This window comes from Molossus molossus, unplaced genomic scaffold (assembly GCF_014108415.1).
Source record: "Molossus molossus isolate mMolMol1 unplaced genomic scaffold, mMolMol1.p scaffold_m16_p_4, whole genome shotgun sequence".
NCBI lineage: Eukaryota > Metazoa > Chordata > Mammalia > Chiroptera > Molossidae > Molossus > Molossus molossus.
Window position 1 is genome coordinate 76788554 of NW_023425377.1, and position 18557 is coordinate 76807110.

Genomic DNA, 18557 nt, shown 5'->3' on the forward strand with positions numbered 1-18557 from the left:
CAGCCCTGCACAGTCTCCTTGGAGTCCTGGGGAGCCTGGGCCTCGCTTGCGTGGGAGAACTGAAAGGAAAGGAGAGGGGGGTTGTTGGGCCTGTGTGGAGATGGTGCAGCAAGCAGGAAGACTGGTCCCTAGCCCCAGCACCCCCAATTGCAGGCAGAGTCATGCAGAGGCCACATGCTTCGCAGAGCCCACCCAGCAGGTGCCCCATGGCCCCCAAGTCCAACTGAGCCATCAGAGGCTGGTGTCTTGGTGGTGGATGCTGTGTGGGAGCAGGTGCTAGGCAATCCTGGGCAGTGGTGGCAGCTGTGGCAGACCCCAGCGTTCAGATGAGCCTCTCCTCAGGGGGCAGCTTGAGGTTGGGGGGTGGTGGCGCGCGGGCACCCACCTGCTCCTCACTGCTGGGCCGGTAGGTGCCTTCCGTCTGCCGCTTCTCTCGAAGTTTCTGCACCAGCAACACCAGCCCCACAGCCAGAAGCAGGGCGGCCAGGAGGGAGAAGACCACGATGATGGCAGTGGTGGCCTCCTTAGACTGGAAAACAAGGCACAGGTGTGACTTCCCTGAATCTGAGAATCCTGTCCACCCCCACCTTAGAAGCATCCGGGGTTCTTATCCCCCCACCCTCACCTGCCCCTTTTGGTGATCTTATTCCTCCACCCTGATCCCCATCTATCACATTTGGGGCTCCAAGTCCCCCACACCTGCCATGTCTGGAGTCCCCCTCCCAAGCATCTGTCACATCTGGGCTCCTAGCTTTTCCCCTCTCTCCTGGGCCTATGGGTTAGGAGACCCCTTACACTTGCCACCATCTACCCCCTTCCTGAGGTCCTAGGTCTCCCCAGTCTGGGCCCCTGGGTCTCCCCATTTGTCATGTTATTATTCTGGTCCCTATCACCTAGGGTTCAATGCCAACCCCCACCCTGACCTGCCACCTCTGGGGATCTAGGCTCTCCACCTGCTATATGTGGACTACTCAAAAACATCCCTGCTGCCCTCCTGCCATATATACCCCACAACTCACCAGGGCTCCATTGAAGCTGGGGTATGGGGTGGTAGTGGTGCTATTCTCATATGCAGTGGGGTCCAATGCTGTGGGGAGGTGGTAGAGAGGATAAATGAAGCTCCATCTATCCCTCTCATCTTGGCACATCTGCACCTTTCTTAGGGATTCCCCTGCCCCCAGCCTGTTAGAACTCTGCCCTCTGACTGTGGGTACTCTGCACATAGGAACCAGCCCAGCTGTATTGCTCCTCTGGCCACCCCCAGCTCAGTGGAGCCCAGCAGTGAGTAATCAGCCCATAGTAGTTTGCAGTTTGCACTGAGTTAGGGACTATGATAATGGACGGTGTCTGGAAGCCCAACTGTCTCCTCTACTCCCCTCCCCCACCTCTCTGGCCTTCTCTTGGCCCTTAAAGATCTGGACAGATCCTGCTTTTTCCCTGGAGTATCTATTTCATTCCATCCCCCTACTTCCACCCCCACCCCCACCCCAGGCTCTTAAAACTGGAAGAACTGAATGGCTGGGTCCACCCATATGGCCAGCCTGGTAGTCATCCTGAACTCAGAGCCAGCCTCAGGCAGGCCTCGTTCAGGCTCCCAGACAGCCCCAAACACCTCAACCACAGAAACTCAAATACGCAGGCCTTCTCTCCCCTCGGCTCATAATTTCACCCCAATCAGGAACTCAGGAATTCTAGACAAACTCCGACCTTAGGAATTCAAAATTCCCAACCCTGACCCCAAGGCACTCGAAGCCCGCTTCCCTGTTCTTGACTTCTCAGTGTTCCAGGTCCCCAGCGCCCCTGCGGATACCTACTTTGCCCCCAGGCACGACCCCAGCGGGCCGGCAGTAGTGGCAGGCCGAGCGCCAAGAGCAGCCCCAGGCTGGGGCTCGCCATGGGCCGGAGACTGGTGGCACCAGGGACAGGGCTTTCTGCGCGCGCCGCTCCTACTGCATCTCCGGCTAGGGGTACTTGAGACTTGGCACCTGCGGGAGGGAGACGGAGAAAAGCCAGGGCGTGGGGGAGGAGGCTGGACCCGGGAGCAGGCCCAGGGGAGGGGCGACCCGCGCCAGAACACCCCAGAGTCCAGCCCCGCCCCGCCGCCAGAGGTCAGAGATTAAAAATTAACTCGGGGAGGTGCGTTCCTGGGCTCTGGAAAGGAAAGGGATGGGAAGAGAGGGCAGCAAGCCAACCAGCGTGACCTGCCTCCCTACCTGGCCCGGGCGTTTGATCTCGCTCAGGTTCCCGGTCTGGCTCCCTCGCTCGAACCCTCCTTGCGTCCTCCGGTCGCTGGGTCGGAATACTCCAGCTCCTCCCGCTCACGTGACCCGGAAAGTTTAGTCACTCACCTGGGAAGGGAGCGCACTTCCGGCTTGTGCACCTGAACAGAAATGAGAGGGCGGAGCCAGGCAGGAGGCGGGGCTGCGCCTCGGGCGCACCTGTAACGGGAACCCAATCCCCTAAAGGGCAGAAGTGAAACGGAAGCGCACAGGTGCAAGAGGAAGCTCCCACGCGTATTGCGGGCATGTCTGCAGGATCGCACAGGTGTGGAGACACTCGGGGCGTGGAAACACCGAGATTTGAGGCACTCCTGTCTGGGACAGACACAGAGGGGGAGTCCCTAATGCAAAAATACCTGCGTGGCCTTGGCCGGTGTGGCTCAATGGTTAGAGCGTCGGCCTGCGCACCGAAGGGTCACGGGTTCGATTCCCGGTCAGGGACACGTACCTGGGTTCTGGTTCGATCTCAAGCCCTGTTGGGCCGCTTGCAGGTGGCAACCAATGGACGTGTTTCTCTCAAGTCGATGTTTCTCTCTCCCCCTCCCTCCCTTCCACTCTCTAAAAATCAATGGAAAAAAATATCCTCACGCGAGAATTAACAAATAAAACACCTGAGTGGTACACACCTGCATGAGAGCAAACCTGTAGAGAAAACATCTTCAGGGACATGTAAGAAGCACACCTGTCGGAGATATCTGTGTTAAATCACATCTATTTGGAGTACGTATAGCTGAACAGAAGCATACCTGTGTTGGAAAGAGCTGTATAGAACAGATGCATTATAACAAACACCTGACCGAGTGTAAAGTTTTGAAAACGCAGCCGCATAGCTCACCTATGAAACGAACAACACTTGTATAAGAAATTTCTGTGTGGAATGTACTGACAATACCCCTATGAGACATACCTGCGTTTAAGTACACCTGTATGGGATTCAGTTATACAGAAACAGACCTAGATGGGTGTATATTTGACTTGAAAACAGCTGTGGGGGTGGGGGACGCTGTATAACACATTCCTGGGTGGATTTCTGTTGAGAAGCATACTTATGAGGTGAAGGAAATAGTCTTGTATGAGAAGCATCTGCATAGACTTGAGCTCAAATGAAAGACCTGAGTACATCTGTATGAGGCACATTAACATTGAATCACATATGGGTGGGGGCAGCAGGACAGAGGCTCATGTGTATTGAGGTTCACCTGTCAGGGATGTAGCTGAGAAAACACCTGTTTGGGGTATCTCCATGAGAAAACATCTGTAACACCCACAATGAAGGGCACCTGCAAGGACCACCTGTAAATAAAAACATCTATAAGAGGCTTGCTTGTCTGGAACGCACCTGTTTGGGCACACCTGTTTGGGCTGAAGCTGAGTGGGAACCAAGTGTGTCCTTACTGCTATATCTTTGAATAAAGAACGACGTTAATAAGATGATCTCCTCCTGGGGGCTCTAGGGTGAAGAGTAATCGTTAAGGGTAAATTAATCCCTTTTAGGGTTATAGAGTGATGGGTAAGAATCCCAGGTCTGGATAAATTCCTGCTTTGCCCTTACTGGGCACGTGGACTGGGAAGAGCGCCATAACCTTCTGTTTCCTTATCTGGGAAGTGGGAAAGCCAGTCCCACCTACCTTATAGGGCTTAGCGAGGACGACACGAGAGGTGAGTAAAAGTCCTGGCATGTGCAACGCACAGAATCCGTGTTAGATGTTATTATTCGCTGTCTAGTGATCTGGGCGCCCCTCCCCCTAGTGATGAATCGAGAAACTGCGCCCGAAACTAGTAGGAGGGATATTCGGCCGTTGCCGTGAGCACAAGCTGAGGCCCCGCCTCCTGTGCTCGGCTCCCCGGTGCTGGTCCCCAGCCGCGCCTGGGACTCTGAGAGTCCCCACGCCGGTCTGGAGAGAGCAGTAAGCTCGGCGTCTGGAGGGGGCCGCGGCCCCTTTAAGACTGCCGGGCAAGCCCGGGGAGGCGGAGCACGAGACTGTCCGGGGTGGGTGGGCAAGGCGGTCCTGGCAGTTCTGGCCAATAGAAAACAGACTTTGCAGCCGCGCCGCGCGTTGATCTTCCGTTTCCTGGTCTGGATGGGACAGAGAAAGAAGGCGCGCGGCTGAGATGTAGTGCCTGAGGGAGCGCCGCGTCTCGCTCTGGCGTTCCCGCGGCCGAAAGGGGAATGTGACATGAGCGAGGCGGCTGCCCGAGGGCTAGATGGCGTTGGGTTGGTTCTTGAGTATGTCTGGGAAAAACGAGAACTTTAATTTCTGAAGAGGATTAGTGGGGAAGGGAGGTCAGGGGAGATTACGAAACCCAATTGCTGACATCTCCCTACTTTGCCACCCTGGGGAGAGTGTAAGCTAAGGCACGCAGAGTCGGAACACTGAAAACAGAACTGAGACCAGTGATCTATCTAGCTCCTGTTCCCAGAATAAACCCCGATTTTCCCTAGGTTATGCCATACCCAAGCATTCCCACACCCCCAGCTCCGCCCCCAGCCCCCCCTCCCCACTGGGTCGGGGGAGGCGACACAAGGTCTGACGCGTGCGGCGACGGCTAGCAGTCACTGCCTCCAGCAAGTGCCAGAGCCAGGCCAGCAGCGCGGAGGCTGCTGTAGCGGTGGCCACAGAGCTGGCCCTGTGGGGCCCCGGGGGGGGGAGGGGGTGCCGCGAAGCCCCGGCTGAAGCCACCCGCTGCCGGGCCTCCCCCCCCACACACACCGTCCCGAGGGCGCCATGCGGGGGGCTCCGGGCGACGCGGAGCGGCGACAGCGCTGGGGTCGCCTCTTCGAGGAGCTGGACAGAAACAAGGACGGCCGCGTGGACGTGAACGAGTTGCGCCAAGGACTGGCCCGGCTGGGCGGGGGCGACTCAGACCGCGGCGCCCAACAGGTACCCCCACAGGGACCCTCTCCTGTCGAGCTGCGCTCACGCCCTGGGGCACCCGGTAACCCAAGCTCCACCAGGAACTGCCTGTGGCTGGACTTCAGCACCTGTGCCCAGCCTGGGCGTCTGTTCCCTACCCCTTTGCCCACCCATGTCTGGGCCTAACAAGTTCGCTCAAAACGGGGCTACTGAGGCCAGGAGCCTGTGGTTTAGCTGGGGTCCCCACCCTCATCCCCTGGAGGCAGGGGATGTCTGCCTGAGAATAATAGAGTCTGATCCGCATTCCTGTCCTCTGTCCTAAACACACTCTCCTGTGAACTCTGCCCAAGACCTACCCTGCTCCCACTTCCAGGAGACACACTCTCCCCCTCCCCTGGGCAACCACTGCCCTCCCCGCCAGCTGCCCCAGCCTCTTTGTTTACATTCCTGCCCTTTCCCAGACCTGGCTCTGTGCCTCAGGCTGCCCCAGCCAGGGACCCAATCCTGTCTAAAGCCAACCTCATCTGGGGATGCACCTATCAAAGCATGAACTTGCCCCTGGGGTCATGCAAATATCCCCACACCTGTAGCCCCAGATGCCACTGGAGTGGCTCCATAGCATCCTGACACCTCCCGTCCCATTTTCCAGGTGGGAAAACAAAGGCCCTACAGCTGCTGAGCTTGGATCTGTAATTGCCCCACATTGCCAGAGCTGTCTTTAAGGGAAGCTCCTGAAACTGCCATAGGACAGGTTTTTGTAAGAGACAACAGGGAGGACAGGCTTTCAGAGACAAGAGCCTAAGGCTACATCCCACTTCCCAGCTCTGTAACCTTGATAAGTTACTTGACCTTGGAGAGCCTCAGTTTGCTGTCCAGGAAAACTGGACAATTGCTGTCCACCTCACAGTCCTACTGTGTCCTTGGACATCTTGCTGAGAAGCAAGCTGATGGAGGGAGGGGGAGAATTTCCATGTCCCTGTCCTCTACGCACTGGGGGCCCTGGGTTCCTGGGGTATAAGCTTGTTATGCCCCCTTCAAATGGGGAAGCAGCCTCCTGGAGCTCCTTCTGTCCCTTCCCCCTGCCAGGGCCTCTCCCCAGAGGGTGGTGCTGATCCAGGTGGTGGACTGGACCTAGAAGAGTTTACCCAATACCTGCAGGAGCGGGAACAGCGCCTGCTGCTTCTTTTCCACAGTCTGGACCGGAATCAGGATGGTAAGGCCCAGGGATGGGGCTATGGGGGCCCCAGAGACACCAGTGGGGATAGAACTGGTGATGTCAGGAGGAGGGTTGAGGCCTCTTCTCTCTGATGATTCACAGGCTATTTTGGGAACCCTCCTCACCCCCAGCTAGGTGGTTTGGGGCCCAGCCAGCCCATCCCACATCTTTTCCCTACCTTTAGTAAAACCCCTATTATTTACCCTTAGATTTTTCAAAAGGACAAAGATCCCCCCTATGGCTCCTGGATACCCTATAGGACAGAGACCCCCCCCCCAATGGCATCTTCTAGGTCTCCAGTATCACCTCTTGATCCTCTATGGTGTAGGGAGCCCCATAATTACCCTTACATTCACACCTTCATTTAATCATGGAACAGAGGACCACCCAACATTGCCCAGACCCACTTCTCTGATCCCAATGGATCAGGGATTCCTCAACCCTGCCACAAACCTCACCCTGGGTATCTGGATCCCCTGGTCTTGCTAAACCATTCCCATTTCAAGCTGTCTTGCTCCTTGGTTCCAGGGCCCCCACACACATACCCTTCCCCACCTTGGTTCCCAGGTCACATTGATGTCTCTGAGATCCAGCAGAGTTTCCGAGCTCTAGGCATTTCTATCTCTGTGGAGCAGGCAGAGAAAATTCTACATAGGTGAGTAGCTTGGGTCCAGAATCCCAGGTAACTCTGGTCCCTGGGACCCCTTGGCCACCTTGAGCCTCTGGGCCCCATACCAAGTATCAGGGTGGGTGGAGCTGAGAATTTGAGCTTTGGAGTCAAGTCTATCTTGGGCCAGTTGCTTCACCTTGCTGAGCCTCAGTTTCCCCCACTGGAAAATGGCCAGCTCTCAGTGAAGACGAGCTTGGTCTACCCCCAAATCCAACCAGAACCTCACTCCAACCCACTCCCAGCCTCAGGCACTGATACTATCTGCCTATCTCTTACAAAAACCCACCCTTCCAGCATGGATCGTGACGGCACTATGACTATTGACTGGCAAGAATGGCGTGACCACTTCCTATTGCATTCACTGGAGAATATGGAAGATGTGCTCTATTTCTGGAAGCATTCCACGGTGAGATGGAGGTGGCTTTCCCAGCCTATAACTGGGCCCTCTTTCTCCTCCCCTGGGGACCTAGCTCTAGTGTCCCCAGGGCATGGAGGGGCTGGGTCAGGGTGATCTAGAAGGAGGAGGTACTGGGAGCAGCCAAGGAATGAGACTTTGCTCCTCTTTTCCTTCATTCAGAACTCAAGGGACTGAAGACCCATTTGGGGAGGTCTGTGCAATCTGATTGGAGCCCTTAAGACTTTCTGAGGGGCCTCTGGGAGCAGGCTGTGGGAGTTGGGAGAACCGGGGAAGAAAGAACTCACCAGATGGGGTACCTAGCCTCCCACCCTCAACCCACAGAGCTCCCTTTCTGGTTTTTAAATGCTTCACTTAAGGATTCTGCTGCTGAAAAGACAAATTAAGAATCCACTATCTTCAGAGGGTCCAGTGGGATCCACTGGAATTTGGGAGGGGTGCCCTAGATTGCCATTTCTGGGGGCAGGGGGTCCTAAACAATGTTTCTGGTAGGAACGGATGGCATTTGGAGGAGATCTATTCGTGGGATATGGTGAAATCTTGGGAGGTCCAGAGATTCATGGAGGGGCTTGGTTGGGAAGTCTATAGGAGGACTCTAGAGGAGGGATGATCCCTGTAGAGAAAATCCCTGTGGGATTTGGTGAGGCCTTGGGAGGGATCTGCTGGGTACCTTATATGGGAGATCCCCTGTAGGATCTTATATGGCCCTGGAAGGATCTTCTGGAATCCTTATGTGGGAGACCCTTGAGTGGAATTCTTCAGAGGGATCTGATTGGCTCTGGAGGGATCTTTATGTGGTAAATCCTTCAATGGGATTTGGTCAAGGTCCACAAGTAGGAATATTAGGATCTTACATAGGAGATGACTGACTTGGATGTTTTGGTGGGATATGGTAGGGATAACCTAGGCTCTCCAAGCAAGATTCACTGATAGACTATCTGGGTGTCTGGGGATTCTTGGAGACACCCTCTGTCTAGAGCTGCGTTACATCTTTTTACTCCTGCATCCTCAGGTCCTGGACATTGGCGAGTGCCTGACTGTCCCTGATGAGTTTTCAGAGCAGGAGAAGCTGACTGGCATGTGGTGGAAGCAGCTGGTGGCTGGTGCAGTGGCAGGCGCCGTGTCAAGGACAGGCACAGCCCCTCTGGATCGCCTCAAGGTCTTCATGCAGGTGAGGGGCCCTTGAGAGATTCACCCCATGCCCCAGGCCTGGGCCCCTGGAAGGGACTCCAAAGTCACCTTGTCTCCCTGCCCAGGTCCATGCCTCCAAGACCAACCGACTGAACATCCTTGGGGGCCTACGGAACATGATCCAAGAGGGGGGAGTGCGCTCTCTGTGGCGTGGCAATGGGATCAATGTGCTCAAGATTGCACCTGAGTCGGCTATCAAGTTCATGGCCTATGAGCAGGTGGGGGCAGGTGTGGAGAGGCATGAGTTAGGATTAGCAGGATTGGCTTGAAGGTGGGGGACTCTGCAGGTCCCCAGGAGTGGGCATGTATTCCCCTGCATGATGCCCACAGCAGGAGGACAGTAGAGGAGAGATTCAAATTCATGGAAAGGTCCACCCCTGAGGTCCTGCCCACTGCTGTGTCTACCACTCTCAGATCAAGCGGGCTATTCGGGGACAGCAGGAGACACTGCATGTTCAGGAGCGCTTTGTGGCTGGATCCTTGGCTGGTGCCACAGCCCAAACCATCATTTACCCCATGGAGGTAAGAAAAGGGGACCCTGACTGAGACCCCATTGCGGAGTTGGGGGGCTTGCAATAATCATTTCATTTCATGGTGTGATAAACATTGGGATTATAACTTTGCCTCTCCCTGATTCAGACTATAGCTCATTACAGCAGTGCTGTTTCATGTGTACTCTCTGGGTACTACAATTTGAGATGTGACATCTGGGGATGGTGGTGTTGGTTATAACTGTTTACACAGCCATTGTGGGGCATCCATTTATGGATGTTGATTTTCAGGATGCTTGTTCCCAGAGGAACCATTTCTAGGTAAAACTGTTTTCAGAGAAATCATTTTAGGTTTCAGGTTGTGCGTCAGGTAGGATTGAGTGATGGAAAACTCAAATCACATAAGTGAAGTCTAGAGGTAAGCAGTTCAGTGCTGGTATGTGGCTTCAAAGTGTTAGAGGCCAAGGTTCCTTCCCGCTATCTTACTGTTCCACCACCTCAACATGTAGCATCCACCTTGTGGACAAAAACGCCTTCTTGTGCTCTTATCACATCCACATTCCAGCCAGGAAGGAAGAATAGACAAAGAAAAGAACATCTCCCTGCCTTTAAGGATGTTTTTGAAGTCACACATATCTCTTCTCCTTCTGCATCTATTTCATTGGCTAGGACTTAATCACATGGCCCCATGCCTAAGGAAACTGAGAAATGTAGTCTTTGTTTCGAAAGGCTATGGGCCCCAATTTCTGAAAGTCATGGTTTCTGTTATTAAAGTAAAAGGGACCAAGATACTGGAAGACTTAGCAGTGGCTGCCACATGCAACTCCAAGATGTGTAACCATTTTTTAAATATATATATATATATTTTTTTTATCCTCACCCGAGGACATTTTTCCATTTTTGTTCAGATAGAGTGGGAGGGAGAGAGAGAGAGAAACATCGATGTGAAAGGGACACATCGAGTGGTTGCCACCTGCACAACCCAACCAGGGCCAGGGACAAACTACAACCGAGGCACGTGCCCTTAGCGGGAACTGAACCCAGGTCTCTGGACCGCAGGCCTATGCTCTCACCGCTGAGCCAAACCGGCCAAGGCTAAAGAATATTTTTATTGCCTGGCCGGTGTGGCTCAGTGGTTGAGCATCGATCCATGCACCAAGAGGTCACCAGTTCGATTCCCAGTCAGGACACATGCCCAGATTGTGGGCTTAATCCCCAGTGGGGGGCATGCAGGAGGTGCAATTGATGTTCTCTTTCATTGATGTTTCTATCTCTCCCTTTCCCTTCCTCTCTCTCTCTAAAATCAATAAATAAAAATATGTATATTTTTTTATTGATTTTTAGAGAGAGAAGAAGGGAGAGGGAGAGAGAAACATCAATGTGAGAGCATAACACCAATCGGCTGCCTTCTGTATGCCTCCTATCGGGACTCAAGCCTATAATTTGGGCTTGTGCCCTGACTGGGAATCAAACCAGCAACCTTCTGGGGCACAGGAAGACACCCAACCAACTGAGCCACACTGGCCAGGGCAAGGTGTAATCATTTATAAGTATAGAGATTAGACATAGCAGAAGATTCTACAGAAAGCAGTTTTTAAAATTCTCTTATTCTTAGGGTATCTCCTTGTAGAAATAGCTATTTCTAGGTGTCTTCATTCCTAGATGTAGTGATTCCAGGGGCAGCTTTTCAGGGATAACTGAGTTCTCCCCAGGTACTAAAGACACGGCTGACCCTTCGCCGGACGGGCCAGTACAAGGGGCTGTTGGACTGCGCATGGCGAATCATGGAGCGAGAAGGGCCCCGCGCCTTCTACCACGGCTACCTGCCCAACGTGCTAGGCATCATTCCCTATGCGGGCATCGACCTGGCAGTCTACGAGGTCTGTGGGCAGCCCACCCCTCTCTCCTTTCTTCTTCCCTCAGGGATCTGCCCATGGGCCACCCCTTCCTGTGGGGCTGAGTCAGTTGACCTTCAGAGCTAGGGGAGACAATCCTGGGTTAAGAAGTACTATGGATGCTGGGGCCCTGGGAAACCCTTTTAGACGTTAGATATCCTCACTCTTTCACTTACCACTGCAGTTCGTCCTTCCAAGGGTCTCAGGACACATGATAGTCGGGACCTACTCCAGCTCACAGAATCATGAGTGCAGGCAAAGAGGAGCTTCAGAGGTGCCCGTTTTGCCCCAAAGCTTATATTAGACCCGGCCTATATCTCTAGGCCACTGTCTTCTTTAAGGCCTGCCCATTTCAGCATCTGTGTCACCATAAAACCCACAACCCTGTAACCAGCAACTTGGTGCCTATATCAGGAAAGGCAAGAACAGGGAGTTTTGCTGTTTTTCTTCCAAGGGCCTCATCCATTGCTTTACCTTCTTCTGATGGAATCACCAGGTTGTCCCCAGTTAGCACAGCCCCAGATATTCCCAAGTATCCCCCAAAAATCTTTGTATCCAGGGCAGGATCAGCCTCATGGGCAGATAACCATGGGCCCCGACTCAGAAGGGCTCCTTCCTTGGTTCATAGCTCTGCTGTTGCCATCTTGAAATTCATAATAATTATTAAATGAGGAACCTCACATATTTTTATTTTGTACTGGGCCCCACAATTTATGTAGCTGGTCCTGATCTAAGGTCCTCCATATCTGCCATTCATACCTGCTCTCCCAGCACCCAACATCTATGCAGCCAAATAAGACATAATCATTGCTCATTTGTTCATTTATTCGTTCATTCATTCATTAACGTAAGCACCCATATTTTCTGGGCACTGGGCTGGCTGCTGTATCAAATGAGAATAACACAGCCCTTACCCTCATGGACATCACTTCAAACTAGGAAGCCAGTCAACCAGCAAATAAGTACTTTTAGATCCTGATGCACTCTCAGAAGATAATAAAACAGGATATATGAACAAAAGTAACAGTGGATGGGAGGGCAGGTCTGGGAATGTCTCTGAGAAGTTATTTTAGAGAAGCGATGAGTTGAAAATATATTGGGAGGTATATATGTGTGAACAAGGCAGAAGGTACAGTGAATGCCAAGGTCTGAAAACAGGAACGAACTGGGCCTGTTGGCAGAGAGGAAATCTTAAGTGGCTGGAGGGACCTGAAGAATCAACAATAAGAAAAAATTTGGGTTTATCCCTAGTGTAACTAGAAGCCATTGAGATCATGAGCAGAAGTAAGATGCCACCTTGTTTCATGCATTCTTCACCAAAAATGGGACTTTGGCCCGGTCGGTGTGGCTCAGTGGTTGAGCATGCACCAAGAGGTCGCCAGTTTGATTCCTGGTCAGGGCACATGCCCAGATTGTGGGTCAAATCCCCAGTGGGAGGCATGCAGGAGGTGGCCAATTGATGTTCTCTCTCATCGATGTTTCTCTCTCTCTCCCTGTCCCTTCCTCTCTCTCTAAAATCAAATAAATAAATAAATAAATAAATAAATAAATAAATAAATAAATAAATGGGACTTTGGAGATCTAAGTAGTTTGAGAAACCCTGTGTCCTCTTGAAGTTTCAGAATCTGTTAGTCCCTTAAAGGTTCTGAGAAGTCCTGCAGAAAAGTAACAACTTTTTTTTTTAGCCCAGTATTGACCATACTTATCTAGTCATCAGAACCTCTTTTCAACAGAACATCTCTTTAAAACTCATAAACACCTATTTGGCAAATACTGCTCCAGAACCAAGAGAAGGCTATTTATAGTTGTGAAGGCAGTAATGGCAAAACACTTACTTCTCATTTGCCAGTTCCACACCAGGCCAGACATCACTAATCCATTATAGCACCAAAGTTCAAAATGGGTCTTACTGGGCTAAAATCGATGTCGGCAGAGCTATGGTCCTTCTGAAGCCTCCAGGGGAAACTCTGTTTTCTTACCTTATCCAGTTTCTAGTGACCACCTACATCCTTAGCCCATGGGCCCTTCCTCCATCTTCAAAGTCATCAGCATATTATATTCCAACCTCTCTCTCTCTCTCTCTCTCTCTCTCTCTCTGACCTCTACTTCCATCATAACATCTTTTTCTCTGACTCTTTTCTCTTTTCTAAGATTTTTAAATTAATTTTTAAAGAGAGAAGAAGGGAGAGAGAGAAAGAAACATTAATGTGAGAGCGAAACATCAATTGGCTGCCTCCTGCACACCCCCTCCCGGGAATCGAGCCTGCAACCTAGGCATGTGCCCTGGCTGGGAATCAAACCAGCAACCTTTCAGTGCATGGGAAGACACCCAACCAACTGAGCTACACTGGCTAGGGTTTCTCTGACTCTTAAAAGGACCCTTGTGATGACATTGAACCAACCTGGATACTTTAGGATCATCTTCCATTTCAAGGTCCCTAACTTAATCCCATCTGCAAAGTCCCTTTTGCCATGTCAGGTTCCATAGTCACCTGTTCCAGGGACTAGGGTATGGACAATAGGGGGACCATCATTCCATATTCCGTAAAAGGTAGAGGTGGGGACTGAGTGAGAGAGTGCAGGTAAAATGCTTGTGTTGCACCTAAGGGTACAAAGTGCTGAGCCAGTACCAGCTGTCATGGGATACAGAACCTAGCTAGCAAGGTCTCTGAAGCCAGGGTTCTGGTGTCACCAACCTCCAACCCACTCTATTCCCCTCTTCACCCCTGCCAGACCCTGAAGAACCAGTGGCTCCAGCAGTATAGCCATGACTCGGCTGACCCGGGCATCCTCGTGCTCCTGGCCTGTGGCACCATCTCCAGCACCTGTGGCCAGATAGCCAGTTACCCCCTGGCTCTGGTCCGGACCCGTATGCAGGCCCAAGGTGAGGCCTGGGCGGGAGGATGGAGCAGGGAAGGTCTCATAGTTTGGGTCCCACCTCCTCTTCCCCAGCTCCTCCTCCTAGGTACGTAGAATCTCAGGCTGGAATCCTTTTGGATTTAGATGGCCTTGACCAATTCCCAACCCTTCTCTGGGCCTCAGGGTACCCTTTTGTGACACTGGAATGGGAGCCCTTTACCCTAACTAGGAGAACAGATGCAATGAGTACTGGAAGGGCCCTACAATCTTAGCTGGGAGGCCACTTGGTAGACTTCAGCATATTTGGGCTGGTAACTTGAGATCTAATTTGCAAGGGTGGGTTCATGAGGGGAAGGTGAGGAACCAGGTTAAAGAGGGCAGGGCCAGGCTGGATATCGTTTTGTGTTTCTCTCATGGGTTCTTTCCCTGATTCCCTCCTACTATCCTTGCACTATTTTGAGAATTTCCTAGAAAATTTTAGCATTTGTGTTCCATGACTCTCACTGGGGGATTATCAGTTCATAAGACAGATGAGCTTACAGACTGGAGAGGAAGAAAGATGCCGAATAATTCATCCCATAACTGAGGATTGATTTAGGGTAGACTAAAGGGGGAAAGGAGCCTGACTTAGATTGGGGTGCCCGAGAGGGCTTCCCTGAAGAGCTGGCTTTAGAGTTGAGGTTGCAAGGATGAGTAAGAGTTAGCTGTGAGAAGAGGGTGGGGATCAAGTTCCAGGAAGAGGACACTTCTGTGCTCTCTCCCACTACACACACTCATACCTGCTCTGTTTTGAATAGTCCCAAACTTGGGCCCTCCAGATTGAAGTGAAAAAGTGAACAATCCATTCCAAGGCCAGTAGAAGTCCTGACTCTGAGTGGTAGGTCCTGCTGTTAGTCTAACCCTTCTTTCTCCTGCTGCAACTGCCACCTGGCCCAGCCCTGAGGGGTGGAAGGGGGAAGGGAGATGGGGACCTTTGGCCTGACCTGGTTTCCTACCCCTCCCAGCCTCCATCGAGGGCGCCCCCCAGTTCTCCATGCTGGGTCTGCTCCGTCACATCCTGTCCCAGGAGGGCATACCCGGCCTCTACCGGGGCATCGCCCCCAACTTCATGAAGGTTATCCCAGCTGTGAGCATCTCCTATGTGGTCTACGAGAACATGAAGCAGGCCCTGGGGGTCACGTCCAGGTGAGGGACCCAGAGCTGCCCTAACTGAGATCCCTCATCTCAATCATGACGTCCTCTATACCTCAGCCACTGGAGACTGATGGCCCAGCCAATGGATCCCAGGTGCCCCCAATTCAAATCACAGGATCCCCATACTTCATCCCCTGGGTCCTGCATCCCTCATCCCAGCTTCTGGATCCCATGTTCCCCTGTCTCCCCACCACCCCCCGCCACACATGCACACATACACTAAGTCCTAGACCTCCATGTCTTAACCACTGGATTCCCCCACAACTCAGCTAATGAATCCCGAAACCCCAACTACAGGAGCACATATCCCCATATCTAAGCACCCAGACTCCAGATTCACTGTCCTCATACAGCATTAGATCCCAGATCTCCAACCCCACTGGCAGATACCAGACCTCTATGCTTCAAGCCCTGGATTTTCAAGCTTGGCTACTGGTTTCTAGATATCAAGAAACCTTAGCCACTAACTCCTGACAGTACAATGCTCAGATCCTGAGGTCCCCACTACTGGATCCCAGATTGCCCCATCCCAGCTACTGGGTTCCTGAATTCCTTTACCTCAACACTGGGTCCCAGATCCCTCTGCTTTGACTGCCAGATCCCTACATTTCAACCACTACACCCTCAACCACCAACCCACCGGATTCCAGATCTGGTACCCCCACTGGAGTCCTGATCCTGGCTCCTAAAACCACATTCACAAGAGCCCAATGGCAGAGCGATAGGCCCTGGCAACTGCAGCTGTTGGCTCCCCAATCCCTTCACCGCAGGCCCTGAATACTGAGACCTCACCCACAGGAAACAGACCCTGACATTTCCAGGCACTGGATCCTAGATTCTGACCTGAATCCTCCCAGGCTCTAGCTCCCAAATGCTCAGATCCCATGTCTAGATCCCAGTATGCTGATCACAGCAATCTGGACCCTACATGTCCCCTGTCCTAGACACATGAGAGCCCAGAGACCTCCCCAACCACAACACGAACCTGGGAGCCTGTGAGAACCCAACAGCCTGGCCTTCTGGCTCCAGAAAACCTATGAGACTTGCTTGATGCCCCTCTCATTCCTTGCACAGACACTGGATCCCCCCTGCACACACACATACACATTCCCAGTGTGGCCATACTCTGGGCCCTACGGGGACACTGCGCCCTTCAACCCTTCCCCTGACCCTCTACGGTGTCTTCCATTCCCCATCTTATGAGCTGATAACTCCCAGAGCCTGGGTCCTCTGAAGGATCCAGCTGCTCTTTCTAGGGGGTTGGCAGTGAGGCAGTCTGAGGTGGGGGACACACTAAAGGGACCTCCCCCCAGCCTCAGCACTACCAGCCTCTCCTAGTGCTGGTAGGAGGTGGAAGCCAGGAGCAAGTCTACACGGACCATCCTTCCCTAAACCCAAGCATCCAATTATGCAAAATGAACCAAATCCCCAGAACTCACTCCAGGTCTATTTTTCAATGGAGAGGAGCAGACATTCCCTCGTCGCACCCCCATCCTCAAGACTAACCCAAGTCCCAATACCCCCATATACATTCTGCACTTTATAGTTGGATTGTGGACTTAGGATAACTGGGGGACCCCTTCCTTCACTCTTCCCAAGTCCTTGGAGAACCCCATTAAAGGACTACAGAAGAGGAACTGGGATGGTTGTGGAGGGCAGAGGACCTCCCCAAGGCTTCCACCTCTCCCCACCTATACTATACCCCACCTCCCTGCCTGTGTGTGTTATTTCAGAGAAAATGAACAAGAAGAATACATTTTCTAAGCTCTTTTCATTGTGTTTTTTACTGAAGGGGGTGGGTGGATGTGGGACACCCTCAAACTACCCACGGGGAAGGGACATGGACCATCTTCCATCACTCATAGTTGGAGGAGACCAAGAAATGACTACTCTGAGCCTCAGCTTCCACATCTGTAAAGTGGGGCAAGGAGAAGTCCATATGCAGGAGCCCTTCACATTTTTTTGGTATTTGTAATTACACAAGTGTATTTGTTTCCTGGGCTGTCATAACAAGTTACCACAAATGGGGCTTAAAACAACAAATTTTAGATTGATAAATTTTTAGTGTGGTAAAAGACACATAACAAAATTTACCATTTTAATCATTTTAAAAATATATAGAGAACACTTCACGAATTTGTGTGGCATCCTTGTACAGGGGCCACGCTAATGGCTGTATTGTTCCAATTTTAGTATATGTGCTGCCGAAGTGAGCACACCATTGTAATCATTTTTAATGTACAGTTCAGCAGTGTGAAATACATTCACATTGCTGTGCAACCATCCCCTCCATTCATCTCTAGAACTTTCTCATCTTCCCAAACTAAAACTCTGTCTCCATTAAACTCTAATGCTCCCTCCCCAGCCTCTGGCCCCCACCATCTACTTTCTGTCTCTAAATTTGACTCTTCAGGGACCTATGAGTGGAATCACACAGTATTTGTCCTTTTTGTCTGGATTATTTCACTGAGCATAATGTCCTCAGGGTTTATTATCTGTGTTGTAATGTGTGTCAGAATTTACTTCCTTTTGAAAGATGAGTAATATTCCATTGTCTAGAAGGTTCACATTGTGTTTATCCATTCATCCATCAGTGGACACTTGGATTCTTCCCACCTTTTGACTATTGTGAATAAAAACAACAGGCCCTGGCTGGTGTGGCTCAGTGGTTGGAGCGTCGGCCCATGGACCAAAGGGTTGTGGGTTTGATTCCCAGTCAAGGGCATGTACCTGGATTGCAGGTTCAATCCTCAGCCCTGGTTGGGGTGCATAAGAGAAACACTAATTGATGTATCTCTCTCACATCAATGCTTCTCTGTCTCCCTCCCTACCTTCTTTCCACTCTCTCTAAAAATCAATGGAAAAAATATCCTCTGGTGAGGATTAAATAAATAAATAAAATCCAGAAACAAAAAAACAGAAATTTATTCTCTCACAGTTCTAGAGTATAGAAATCCGAAATCAAGGTGTTGGCATGCTCTTGCTCCCTCTGAAGATTCCAGGGGAGGATCTGTCTTTGCCTCTTCTAGCTTCTGGTGGTTGCCAGCAATCCTTGGTGTTCCTTGGCTTGTACCTTCACTCCATTTTCTGCCAGTCTTTACAAGTCCAAACTCTTTCCTGTGTGGACTATGACAGTCACCCTCCAAGATGTCCCCCAATGATCTCTGCCTCTAATATTCACATTCTTGCATAATCCCCTCTCTCATTGTACCAAGGTGAGTTTGTATGGCCCAGAGAATACAGCAGGAGTGATGGTATATCACTTCCAAGATTAGATTATAAGAGACACTGCAGCTACCATCTTGTTTGTATTTTAAGCTGCTGTGTGTGGGGCGATAATTTGTTATGTAGCAGTAGCCCACTGATACATATGCACATCCATAGATACGATTTTGCACACTCTCAAATAAGGGATCAGGCCTTGCTAACTATTTTGTATTTTTAGTTCCTTTGAATTCTGTCCTTAGCATCAGTTTCCAGGAGTGGGTCAAA

The 18557-nt window shown here is 51.5% G+C and overlaps 2 protein-coding genes and 1 non-coding gene across 5 annotated transcripts; 1 reads left to right on the forward strand and 2 right to left on the reverse strand.

The window, feature by feature from the left end:
• Window positions 1–33: 33 nt before the first annotated feature.
• Window positions 34–1972, reverse strand: CRB3 (crumbs cell polarity complex component 3). The gene is made up of 3 exons (XM_036241459.1): window positions 1815–1972; window positions 1020–1087; window positions 34–529 (listed from the first exon to the last, which is right to left on the reverse strand). The coding sequence occupies exons 1-3, from the start codon at window positions 1894–1896 to the stop codon at window positions 323–325; spliced, it is 357 nt and encodes a 118-aa protein (XP_036097352.1). The 5' UTR covers window positions 1897–1972; the 3' UTR covers window positions 34–322.
• A 2833-nt stretch (window positions 1973–4805) lies between these two features.
• SLC25A23 (solute carrier family 25 member 23) lies at window positions 4806–16775 on the forward strand. 3 transcript variants are annotated; one of them, XR_004956532.1, is made up of 11 exons: window positions 4809–5161; window positions 6221–6347; window positions 6918–7005; window positions 7315–7426; window positions 8448–8606; window positions 8692–8844; window positions 9041–9148; window positions 10830–10997; window positions 13746–13896; window positions 14669–14748; window positions 14876–14937. XR_004956532.1 is itself a non-coding variant. In XM_036241554.1 (10 exons), the coding sequence occupies exons 1-10, from the start codon at window positions 5006–5008 to the stop codon at window positions 15058–15060; spliced, it is 1407 nt and encodes a 468-aa protein (XP_036097447.1). In that variant the 5' UTR covers window positions 4809–5005; the 3' UTR covers window positions 15061–16775. The 3 variants fall into 3 exon arrangements, 2 of the variants coding, with proteins under 2 accessions (XP_036097448.1, XP_036097447.1); XM_036241554.1 differs by lacking the exon at window positions 14669–14748 and having other exon boundaries at window positions 14876–16775; XM_036241555.1 differs by lacking the exons at window positions 8692–8844; window positions 14669–14748 and having other exon boundaries at window positions 4806–5161; window positions 14876–16775.
• A 403-nt stretch (window positions 16776–17178) lies between these two features.
• On the reverse strand, window positions 17179–17282 carry LOC118616610. Its single transcript, XR_004956606.1, has one exon. It is a non-coding gene; the product is annotated as a U6 spliceosomal RNA (small nuclear RNA).
• Between the last annotated feature and the right edge of the window lie 1275 nt (window positions 17283–18557).

Excerpts from the sequence above, each read along its gene's own strand:
- CRB3 (XM_036241459.1), bottom strand. The coding sequence starts at position 1,896 with ATGGCGAGCCCCAGCCTGGGGCTGCTCTTGGCGCTCGGCCTGCCACTA. Across the intron at positions 1,088-1,814 it reads GGGTCGTGCCTGGGGGCAAA|CATTGGACCCCACTGCATAT; the intron begins GTAGGTATCCGC and ends ACCTCCCCACAG. Across the intron at positions 530-1,019 it reads CCAGCTTCAATGGAGCCCTG|TCTAAGGAGGCCACCACTGC; the intron begins GTGAGTTGTGGG and ends CTTGTTTTCCAG.
- SLC25A23 (XM_036241554.1), top strand. The coding sequence starts at position 5,006 with ATGCGGGGGGCTCCGGGCGACGCGGAGCGGCGACAGCGCTGGGGTCGC. Across the intron at positions 5,162-6,220 it reads CAGACCGCGGCGCCCAACAG|GGCCTCTCCCCAGAGGGTGG; the intron begins GTACCCCCACAG and ends TCCCCCTGCCAG. Across the intron at positions 9,149-10,829 it reads CCATCATTTACCCCATGGAG|GTACTAAAGACACGGCTGAC; the intron begins GTAAGAAAAGGG and ends AGTTCTCCCCAG.